Genomic DNA, 11838 nt, shown 5'->3' with positions numbered 1-11838 from the left:
TTGAAAAATAATTTTTTTGGAATATCTGTTTCATATGTGACGACGGACATGTTCCAGTGGTCGTAACCATAAAACCGTCATCTTTTCCTTGAATGTAAACTATCAAATAAAACCAAATCACTGGGTTTGTACTTTTTCGAATAACACGACGGGTGCCTTTCTGGAGCATCCGAGATCACCCCGATGGATTTATATTACCCAGTCATACCGATCTATTGAAACAGCCAAATGAAACTGTTTTGTATGCAACCGTTGCAAGGGGGGGGGGGATATTGTTTTACCCCTGTCCGTCCGTCCGTCTGTCCGTCCCATTATGGGTATATAGTTATTCCGCATAACTCCTCCTACAGTTTGAATTCTAGGAAGTTTTCTCTTTACTGTCTGTGTGTACATATATTGAAGGTGTGCATGTGGTCAGGATTTTTATTTTTATTATCTTTTGCTCTTTTGGGAGATAATTGAACTTTTTTTGTCATTTTTGGGGTATAAGCGGTTAAATGAGCATCACTTTGTCTAGTTTACTTATTTTTCTCGTGTTGTTCTGTTACACAACTGTAACAGTCTGATGTACGGTAAGAATTTAGCGCTCACATACATAAACTCCGCCACGTACACTTTCCGAGTTTATGTACCTGCCCCAAGTCAGGAGCATGAAGTTCAATTGTCGTCGTTGTATAAATGTGTTTTATTTGTTTTTTGTAGATTGTTTATTTATAAATAAGACCGTTTGGTTTTTTCGTTTGAATTTTTTCACATGGTGCATGGCGGCCTTTTGTAGCTGACTATACGGTGTGTTGAAGACTGTACGGTTGCCTATATATGATTTCTTACATCCACTGCATTTAAACTCTGTTGGATAGTTGTCTCATTGTCAATCACACCACATCTAACTTTATTTCAACTTCTATGTTGCGTTTGTATACTGTAACATTGTTTATCTTTTGTACGCATACCCCGGAGCCCTCTTTTCGGAAGACAGAGCAAAAGTCCTTGTTCCGCGATAGAAAATTTAATTACGAACTCATATAAGATAGCTCGAATTTCAACTCAAAATCTTAATTAATCTAAATGAGACTTAAATTCGAATCTTACTCAAACTCTACCTCAAAAAGTGACTCAAATTTAATGTTGTAACTAGAACTCTACCTTTAAATATGACTCAAACTCAAAGTCCAACTCGAAACTCAATGCTAACTAAAACTTTAATTCTAATAATGACTTGAATTCGAAATCGAAGACTAACTCAAAGTTTAACTCAAACAGTAACCCGAACTTTAATTTGAACTCTAATTCGATGGATGGCCACACTCATCCAAGGCACATACAACATGGAAATCTATCTAAATATAGAACAGGTTTTTCCGAATTGGTCACGTGATTTTACCTCATCAAGTAATGGGATAACCACATCAAAGAATGACAGGACCACATCAAATAATGAAACAAACACATCATGTAGTGTAAAATCGTCAAATTTGAAACATCATTACGTAATGTTAAAACCAAATAAAGAATAGGCAAATCATCATTACAAAATAACAAAACCACATCATGTAATGAAACAACTACATAACGTTAAGGCACATTCACATCAAGTAATGTTAAAACCACATTGACTAATGACACAGCCACATTAAATAATGGCGAAACCACATCGAGTAATGACAACACCATATTGAGTAATGACAAAACCATATTGAGTAATGACAAAACTATATCAAGTCAATACGAAACCATATCGTGCAATATCGAAATATCATTAAGTAATGACTATTCCATATTGAGTTATATCAAAACATCATTACGTAATGTCAAAACCATATTAAGTAAAGACAAAATATCATCAAGTAATAATAAAACAACATAAAGTAATATCAGAGTTCCACATAAGACAGCTGTGGCGTTCCATAGATTGTGCTTAATTTTCATATGATGAAGACATAATCTTTCAATCAGTTTAGTTGAGGTCTGGAGCTGGCATGTCAGTAACTGCTAGTAGTCTTTTGTTAATTCATGTATCATTGTCATTTTGCTTAGTTTCTTCTGTTACCTATTCTGACATCGGACTCGCACTTCTTTTAAACTGAGTTTTACTGTGCGTATTTCTGTGTGTTTGTTTATTCTTCATTGGCTAGAGGTATGGGGGATTGAGATCTCACAAAACATGTTTAACCCCGCCGCATTTTTGCGCCTGTCCCAAGTCAGGAGCCTCTGGCCTTTGTTAGTCTTGTATGTTTTTTTTAATTTTGGTTCATTTATATGTTTCGGAGTTTAGTGTGACGTCCATTTTCGCTGAACTAGTACACATTTTCGTTTAGGGGCTAGCTGAAGCCCGCCTACGGGTGCGGGATTTTCTCGCTGTGTTGAAGACCCATTCAATTTGGTGGCCTTGGGCTGCTTTCTGCTCTTTGGTCGGGTCGTTGTCTCTTTGACACATTCCAGGTTTCCATTCTCAATTTTATTAGTGCGTTTTAAATTATTGACCACAAGAAAAGGTACTGTCTAATGCCCATGACTTACCGTTTTAACTTACTGTCCATAGACTTGCGCACTGTCCTTTGTTTTCCGTAAAACTGTATTTATGCATGCAGAATTGGAGAAGGATGAACCTCGCCTGCATGCAGTACACATGTTTTTAAATTATATTCCCAGATGAGTATAAAACTGAAAGTAAGAAAATAAGGAGAGGTTAATCAAACACCTTTATTCAAAGGAAGGAAAAACAAACCCATGTCCAAGAACAAAAGAGGAAAAGACAGACAACAGTGCATAAACTCACAAAGAAAACTACAGAATGAGTAACAAGTCCCCAAATAAAACGATGATCTTATTCACCTTTAAAAATCATTCTTTTACAATGTAAAATGACCCATTACGACAGAACATCTCTATAGCAGAACACCAGAAGTCACCGTAGTAAGAGTGAGCTGAGTATCCAAATTCCTACATTAACAGATCATTTATTGTCTAGGATTTTATCTAGTAAATATTTCAACATTAACAGATCTTTTATTGTCTAGGATTTTTATCTAGTAAATATTTCAGTTTGAATCTTTTCAATGTTTTAATTGTTTTCAAGTTAATTTTCAATACTTAATTCCTTTGTTACACAGTTTTTATTAATATATTGTTTGGATCTTGACTTTGAAGACCAGAAAAAAGTCAGGAAAGTCAGACGGCAGGTCTTGTTAATGATAGATATTATATAAGTGTTCATAGCAAGCCCTGATGACATGATTTAGCCAAAGCAGCTCCTCAGGAAATATTTCAGGACCTCCATAATTCGATTTTATGATATCCTGAGTAATTTCTGGCCTGACCTCCACAAATAATAGTTCAAAATTTCATTATTTCAGGAGGTCCTTATATATTTCAGGATATTCTTTTTTTTATTCATTATTTCACAATTATTTCAGGACCTCCCGTGACTATTCAATGATCTTCAATTTTAGGATATCCTTTAATATTTATGGAGGTTCACAATTATTTCCTGACCTCGGCTCCACAATTATTTCAGGACCTCCACAATTCGATTTTAGAATCAGCAAGTTGTAAGCATCTATTTACAACCTACACTTTGATTTTCTTATATCTAAACCAATTTCATGCACACTCACTAAAGAAGGGGAAAACCGGAAAATCGTTTCTTCTCCGGTACGTTACTTTTCGTTTGAAAAAAATGGCGTCTGTTATTTTGCGGACGACAGGTCGCCTTGCACAAAAATTAAATACAGGCAACTCTTTGAGGGTATATACAAATTAACATGTCTTTTGTCCATTTTCCTAGCAATAAGACTATATATAACATTCTGGTGAAATAGGTCGGACAGCTAGCTGAACTAGTCGACAAATGTCACTCACTGACTCAGGTCTGTCCTTGACAAAATTCATGAACTTGTAACACCTTAATTCTTGCATCCTCTCATTCATGATATTGGAACTTTGAAAGATTCTGTGTATTATTAGAAAGAAGCAATCTTTTGTTTATGTCGAAATTATCCTGTTAGTAGTGGTATACTCCCTTTTGGGGTTCAGGAATCCGGGTCCATGTCTGCCTTTCACGTTCGCACCATGAGTTCATTTGCATCCTTTTATTTTAAAAAGGTTTTTTTATGAATAATTTTTTAATTGTGTTTTATTTTTGTATTGTTGGTTCAAGGCTCAGTGGTTAAGATCGTTGCTATAGTATAGGTCCCTGGTTCAATCCTAAATAGGAACACTGGAAATTTCAGTACATTAGAAAAGTGATTTTCTTTCTCCCTCACACATCTCTGGTACCCAGACAGTAGTTTTAACTAGAATGGGTACTTTAGGTGCCTTGATTGGTCAAAGTGGCCCCCAGCTTTGACCTGGAGATCAATCTTAAGATATGTCTTTGGTTTGTCTATTTTTTCTGAGGAGACCAGTGGTTCTCTCCGAGTACTTTAGCTTCCTCCAACACTCCCTTGGTGTTGGGCTGGGGATTATCCATGGTGGTGGGTTGTATATAAGTTAGTGTAAAAAGGTAAACAGGTTCCCTTTAGTGTATTGTGAATTATTTTGACAAAATGAATAATGAATATTGTCTTGATGATCAAAGGCCAAGTTCATTCATCCAAGACTTGTAAATGAAAGGAGGAAGATATCAAACGACAATCAAATTTGTAACAATGAGATTACCGAGACAACAATGAATAACACAAAAACATGTCCAAAATGCACATGTATGTTTATTAGGTGTTCTGATGGTATTGCATTTTAGCTATATAAGTTGCTGCAGAGCATTTATTTCCACGATGGTAAAAAAGATTGAAGATACCAACATACATAATTTTTTTGCTTATTTGGTGTTGTAATACAGCTATCAGTTCATATGGAGCAATTATTTCCATGTGCAAAAAAACTTGAGGCAATTATAAACATAACAATAATAAACTTGAAGCTCACACAATCATTCAAATAATGCCCTATTCCAAATCAAAAAGAGCACCAAAATATTTAGATTTCTACACAAAAGCTAGTTATAACAACAATCATGATTTTCAAACGCATAACAATAATACCAAATTAGCTTCGTAAATACCAATTATCAGTAATCATAAATACATGTAATTAACATTTATTTTCGAGGGGTGTTTATTTTCACTAATTTCAGCGGATAATGAAAATCGTGAAATATATTCCGCCAAAAATTTATGCATACATTTGATACTTTCTAATAGTTAAAGAGTTTTGTAAACGATCTATTTTTTTTTCGGGTCGGCAGGTCATTAACCAGTGATATTGTTTGCCTCAAATTACAGCCGAAATTCGGCTTTTTCCCCTAGATAAAATTCCCAATTACTAAAAAAAATGGCTTAAAATTCCTCCCAAAATGTTTTACATTTTCCCCAAACAGTGATGGCATTGGTAGTAATGTTTGTAAATATCGTATTCATGTATTTTGATATTAGAAAGCACTTTTAAGATCCGGTTTTCTGATCAGAATCATCATGGTGTTTGTAACACATGTGGTTTTCAATGCATTAAGTACCATCATTGCTTCTGTTTCTTTCCCCTCTCCAAAAAGTACCTTTCAGGTTGAAAATGTCTGACAACCAAAATATACATGAAAAAACATTGCAAAAAAGACAGCAAAGGTCAGCAAAAAATCGGAGATGTGTTTAGAATAAAATATACAAATTTCCCAATTTCAATAAAAAATATGCATTTTTCCCAGTAAAAAACGGTACAGGTAGTTTTGAAAAAAGACAACAATATCACTGTTAACAGTATAGGTTAGTTCTAACAACATAAATTTCAAGGGGCATTGTACATACATGTATGTATTTTATAAAATGACTGTCAGGTGTGTATACCCTTATCAATTAGTGTCAAATAGGTTAAGAGTGTAAGGTACTCTATCAGGTAATTACCCTTATTAATTTGGTCCGGTCAATTTCTTAACTTATCAACAGTAAAATTTATAAGAAGTGTGTATACCTGTGACAAATATCTAAGTTACCGGTATTCTATTGATTAACTGTATCAGAATATAATCAATAAATAAGACGTCATTCAGGTAAAAAAAAATAAATTAACAATAACAATAGACACTTGCTTCTCAATTTTAACAACTTTTTATCTGCAAAAATTTCAGTATCTGCCAAAATATTTAATTGGGATTTAAGAATCCACCAAAATAAAAACGTCCAAAATTTTTCGTATACTTTTTAGCCCCTAAATCGCGAAATTTTCAACCTGCAAAAATAACCCGCTATATGGTAATTCAACCTGTATTTGAATAAAAACATGAAAAATAAGGTGCAAATGGACCCACTACCGGGATTCAGGGTCAAGAGTAGTTTTAATTGATACAAAATTTCAGTCACATTGCAATTCACAACACAAGATTGAATTTGTCAGTTGACTCCTTGCAGGAGTAATTGCATATGAATTACAATTATAGCTCTTTTAGCTCACCTGGCCTTAAATGCTATGTGAGCTTTTGTCATCACATGTTGTCCATTCCTTGTCTTAAACCTCTCCTCTGAAATAAACTACTAGGCAAGATGTTACCAAACTTTACCTCCTGTATTTTGTGTTCAAAACTTTCACAGAATGTTACTCACCATGTGCTCATATCATGTTCTTTTGCAAGTCCTATTTCATTTCTACATCCTAATGATTTTTGGGACCTACTTTGGCATGAAATGGACTTTGTCATATGTACACTCTACACCACACCATTTGTACCTGCTTCTCCTGATCACCTAATCAGAATTTGACTGAACACAAATCTCAGAATCTTTGCCAAAAAGTACCATTGTCCACCTATTTTTTTTGAATTTTTATTTGACTTATTTTTCTCTGAAGATATGGCTTGTCTACCGAATGCTGTTAATTATTTATTTATTGTTTTACAGATTCTTGCTGGTTCTATCCCCCCTCAGCAGTCTCAACAGAGAAATTTATCCATTCATGAATACCTGAGTTTTGGTTTATTGGAGAAGGCTGGAATACCAATACCAAGATACAGAGTCTGTGAAACAACAGAAGAGGTGCAAAAGTCATCAGCAGAATTGGGTATATCAGACTGTTTAGTTTGCCTCAACAAAATTCAGAGGGACTATTGACATATTCTCAATAGCCATGTCCACATCTGCAGGCTGTTCTCAGAAAATAATGGCCATAATTCTATACAATTTGTTATGTAGATGCTTGGAAAGTCAACTTGTTTACCATTTGAATATCTTAAAAATCACTATTCACTTGCTTGTAATGAAATTGAGCTTTATTGAATAATATTAATTTTATGTTTAAAACAGAATTTTGTGGTCATAAGTGTAAAAATGTGGGTGTCTTTTTTGTACTGAATTGACTTTGTTTTAATATTTTTATAGCTTCAGAAACAGGTTCAACAGATGTGGTGGTAAAGGCTCAGGTACTTTCTGGTGGAAGAGGGAAGGGTTCATTTACAAGTGGTCTGAAAGGAGGAGTCAAAATCTGTTATACGTAAGGTTTATTTAGATACTTTTTTTCATGTTATCAGTATAGTCAAAACTAATAGAAATGTTCTTTGTGATGAGTTGATGTGAATTAGATGTATACAAATGATTCAGAGGCATTAAATATTTATGCTGTGAATAAATAAAAGGAGATAAGGATACCTGTAACTGAGACCAACAGCAAGAAAACTCCCCAAAGAATGAAAGAGGTCAACAGTAGACAGTTGTCAATGTAATATGTCAAGCTCTAAATTGCACTGAAGTTTAGAAACAAATGTTTGATTTCTGTGACAAGTGCTCAGGATGAGAAATAGTTTATCCTGGTTTATCATTAGATTAAATCACAAAAACATTCTATGATACTGAATGAAAAGACCTGATTTTTATAGCTGTAGACAGATAGCATCACAGGTGTCTGAATTTTTTTTGACATGTTCAAAATATGGTACAAAATGAGGTTAGAATTCAGTAGTAAATTTTCACTCATATGCTTTGAAAATGAACATGGAATGAAGTACAATACTAAAAGAAAAAAATGCAAAAATTACTGAGTTCTATCGAATATTATCTCTGGTATTGATTTCATGAGGTTTTTGCTGCTCTTCAAGCAGTAATTCTCATATAGAACAGACAAACAACTGAAAATTGTGTTGCATTCCTTATTTGTTTTACTCACAGTGTGAGTTAAACTTCACTGGATTATTTACCTCATTATTGAGTGAGTATATTTCATACATTTCCTACTCTTGTGATAGTATGATCTGTATAGGTTCTTATTCTCACTTATGATTTTTCAGATTAGGTTGCTATGAAAATAGTTACGAAAGAAAATGATATCAGTTTTTTTTCCGTTCATCTTCCAATCTTAAATTACATATTTCCAGAAATGTTAAAGGTGTGGCTCAAAATCAACAAAATTTAAGAAACAAGGCACTCCAATGTTCCAAAATGAAACAACTTTGGATTAAAAACCATCAAAAACTTTCAAACAACAATGCACATTGACATATCAAAACAGTAAAGGACAAGTGGTTGCTCTTTTAATTTTGAAAAATTACTAATAGTTTTAAGATAAAAAAAACAATTTAGCAACAATATAATATTATGACAATCATGTTTCAATCTGGAATGTATGCAGACAGAGTTTGAATTTGGGCAGTGAGTCACTACTGTTCCAGAGTTATTCCCCTTTATAACTTGGAAAATTGCAAGTTTATTTGTTTCTGCACTCTAACTTAAGTTTGCCTAATGCAAATTTTATGAAACTCATACACAATGCTAAGAACCACAACTCCCAGAAAGAGTACAAATTTAGGCAGTGAGTCACTGTTCTGGAATAAAAAATAAAGCTAACAAAGAGATTAGATTAGTAAAAGAACCAAAGCATTATTCAAGAATGGAGAAATTCACTGGTGAAAACAGAACTTATCAGAAAACTTATCACATAAGAAATTAAAACAAAACAGTGAAAATATTAAAATAACACACAGCACAAAAATACCTAAGACTAGAACAATAGAACTCTTTAAAAACTTGCAGTGACATCAAATGCTCTCAAAAAGTATTTTCGAGTATTATAAGCAAACTAGATCAGTGGCATTTGTGTCCTCAGACACATTCTTCTTTAATTTTTTTGTGTATGAGAAACATTAGTAAATAAAAAATGTCTCATTTAATATAGGCCAGAAGAAGCAAAGAAGACTGCTGAGCAAATGTTAGGTTATGATCTCATTACAAAACAAGCACCACTGGGCAGACCTTGTAATACAGTGATGTTGTCTGAGAGACTGTACTCCAGGAGAGAATTCTACTTTGCTATTGCTATGGAACGTTCTTTTGCTGTAAGATATTTAAATTGATGGTTCGTTTAAATGGATGTTATCAAATTGTACCAGTAATTCTTTGTGAAAGTTTGTCCAGAAATTTTAACTATGGTCTGGAGTAAAATTTGACTAGTAGAGCAAGATGGGAAAAACTGTTTTTATACGCCCGTTTACGGGACGTATTATGGTATACCGTTGTCCGTCCGTCTGTCCGTCGTCAACATGTCGGACATTAACTCAAAAATGCTTAAACCAATTTGCATAAAACTTAAGTGAATTGTTTATATCAATTGACGTGAGCTCCCTTTCGTTTTTTTATAAAATTTAGATTTTACGTTTCCGAGTTATGGGGTTTTATTCATTAAAAAAAGTGGGATTTTCCAGTTTTCGGACAATAAGTCAAGAATGCTTTTACCAACTTGCAAGAAATTGTGGTGAATTGTTTATATCTATTGACATGAGCTCCCTTTTGATTTTTATAAATTTTAGATTTTATGTTTCCGAGTTACAGGGTTTTATTCATTAAAAAAGGGGGGATTTTCCAGTTTTCGGACAAAAACTCAAAAATGCTTTCAGCAATTCTTATGAAACTTTGGTGAATTGTTTGTATTTATTGATGTAAGCTCCCTTTAGAATTTTATAAATTTTACATTTTACATTTCTGAGTTTTGGGGTTTATTCATTTAAAAAATGGGTGATTTTCCAGTTTTTGGACAATAACTCAAAAATGCTGTCACCAATTCTCAAGAAACTTTGGTGAATTGTTTATATCTATTGATGTAAGCTCCCTGTTTATTTTCATAAATTTCTAATATGACATTGAGAATTAATTGAACCTTATTTGTTTATAGTCTGACAACAGATTTACTAAGTATTGCACAACAGCAAGAAATCTTTAATTGAGTATTAATTCAATTCATATAACCAATTCAAGTTCTTTGACTACATTTATTCAGAAACCTATAATATGTCAATTTTTTAATTACAACCCAAATTCAGACCTAAATCAAGCTTGAATATTGTGTCCATTTTTGCCCCAACTGTTCAGGGTTGGACCTCTGCGGGCGAATCTAGCTGTGCTTAGCGAAGCAGTTTATTGGCTTATATCTTAAAAATTCAAGCTTTTAGAGCAAATCTGACATGGGGTAAAATTGTTCAATTGGTCAAGATCTAATGGCCCTGTAATTATCAGACGAATCGAACAACCCATTGTTGGGTTTCTGCCACCAAATTGGTAGTTTTAACAAAATTTTGCAGTTTTTTGTTATTATCTTGAATATTATTATAGATAGATATAAACTGTAAGCTGCAATAATGTTCAGCAAAGTAAGATCTACAAAAAAGTTAATCTGACCAAAATTGTCAATTGACCCCCTTAAGGAGTTATTGCCCTTTAAAGACAATTTTACACATTTGTTCATCGAGTTTGCTAACATTTAAAAATTTCTCCTCTGAAATACAGGTGAGCGATTCAGGCTCTTGAGAGCCTCTTGTTTAAAACAATATACATATCTTTAGATCCTTTTGAACTTTTAACAAGTCTTTTAATAGCAGATGGAATTAAAGGTATTTCTAATTTGTGATTTTTTCCCACAAATGATTTTGATGCTTGATGTATAGCAGATATAATACTATTACATCTCATGAAATTCACATTTATCTGATACATTTCTTCTAATTTTTGATGAGAAAAAAAGGTCCATCTTCATTTACAATATCATTTATAAATCTTATACCATTTTCAAACCAATCTTTATAAAAATAGGTTTATTTGCTACCTTTATATTATTGTTAAGCCAGATTGGACTAGCAAGAAAGCATTCCCAACTGTCATATTCATTTTTTTCTCTGAGAAGTTGCCATGCTTTCAGAACATCTTGCCAAAATTTATTTTTGATATTTTGTTGTAATTTTTGTATATAAACACTTCCACAACCATAAAATTTTTCAAGTTCTACATGAACATTTGACAAAAAAACATTCTGCCATTTGTTTTCTGTTTTAAATAATCTCCTTATCCATGTACACTTCAGTGCTAAAATAAATGCACTAAGATTTATCATTTTGAGTCCACCATCTTCAATATCATTTTGTAAAACATCTCTCTTTATTCTATCAATTGGTGAACTCCATATAAAATTGTACATAAGTTCAATAACATTTTTTAAAATATCATCACTTGGATTTGGTAAGGATATAAACAAATGATTTAAAATAGGCAATATCAATGTCTTTACAACAGTAATTCTACCAATAACAGCAATATTTCGTTGTGACCATTGTTTAATTACACATTTTATTTGTACAATTTTTTCATCATAATTAATTTTTACAATTCTATCAAGATTAACATCAAAGCTTATACCTAATAACTTAAAACATGTTTCTCCCCATGTAAGGTTTCTATTTTGGCATAATACCTCATTACTATACTTTTTATTTCCTATCCAAATAACTTGTGTTTTAGAAAAATTAATATTTAAACCAGATATATTTCCAAACCAATCTAATTCATTTAATGCTTCATTCAAAGATTCTTCTCTAACATC

At 32.8% G+C, this 11838-nt stretch overlaps 1 protein-coding gene across 1 annotated transcript in view; it reads left to right on the top strand.

The window, feature by feature from the left end:
* Nucleotides 1–3662: 3662 nt before the first annotated feature.
* LOC127737830 (succinate--CoA ligase [ADP-forming] subunit beta, mitochondrial-like) overlaps nucleotides 3663–11838 on the top strand; it is a 37521-nt gene continuing 29345 nt past the window's right edge. The window contains exons 1-4 of the mRNA XM_052248771.1: nucleotides 3663–3748; nucleotides 6885–7044; nucleotides 7362–7473; nucleotides 9148–9307. Of these exons, the coding sequence (XP_052104731.1) occupies nucleotides 3680–3748; nucleotides 6885–7044; nucleotides 7362–7473; nucleotides 9148–9307 (501 nt within the window). The 5' untranslated portion in view covers nucleotides 3663–3679. The remainder of the gene's footprint in view (nucleotides 3749–6884; nucleotides 7045–7361; nucleotides 7474–9147; nucleotides 9308–11838) is intronic.

The sequence above is a fragment of the Mytilus californianus genome, unplaced genomic scaffold (assembly GCF_021869535.1).
Source record: "Mytilus californianus isolate M0D057914Y unplaced genomic scaffold, xbMytCali1.0.p SCAF_4, whole genome shotgun sequence".
Classification (NCBI taxonomy): domain Eukaryota; kingdom Metazoa; phylum Mollusca; class Bivalvia; order Mytilida; family Mytilidae; genus Mytilus; species Mytilus californianus.
This window is presented reverse-complemented; position numbering and strand designations above follow the sequence as displayed.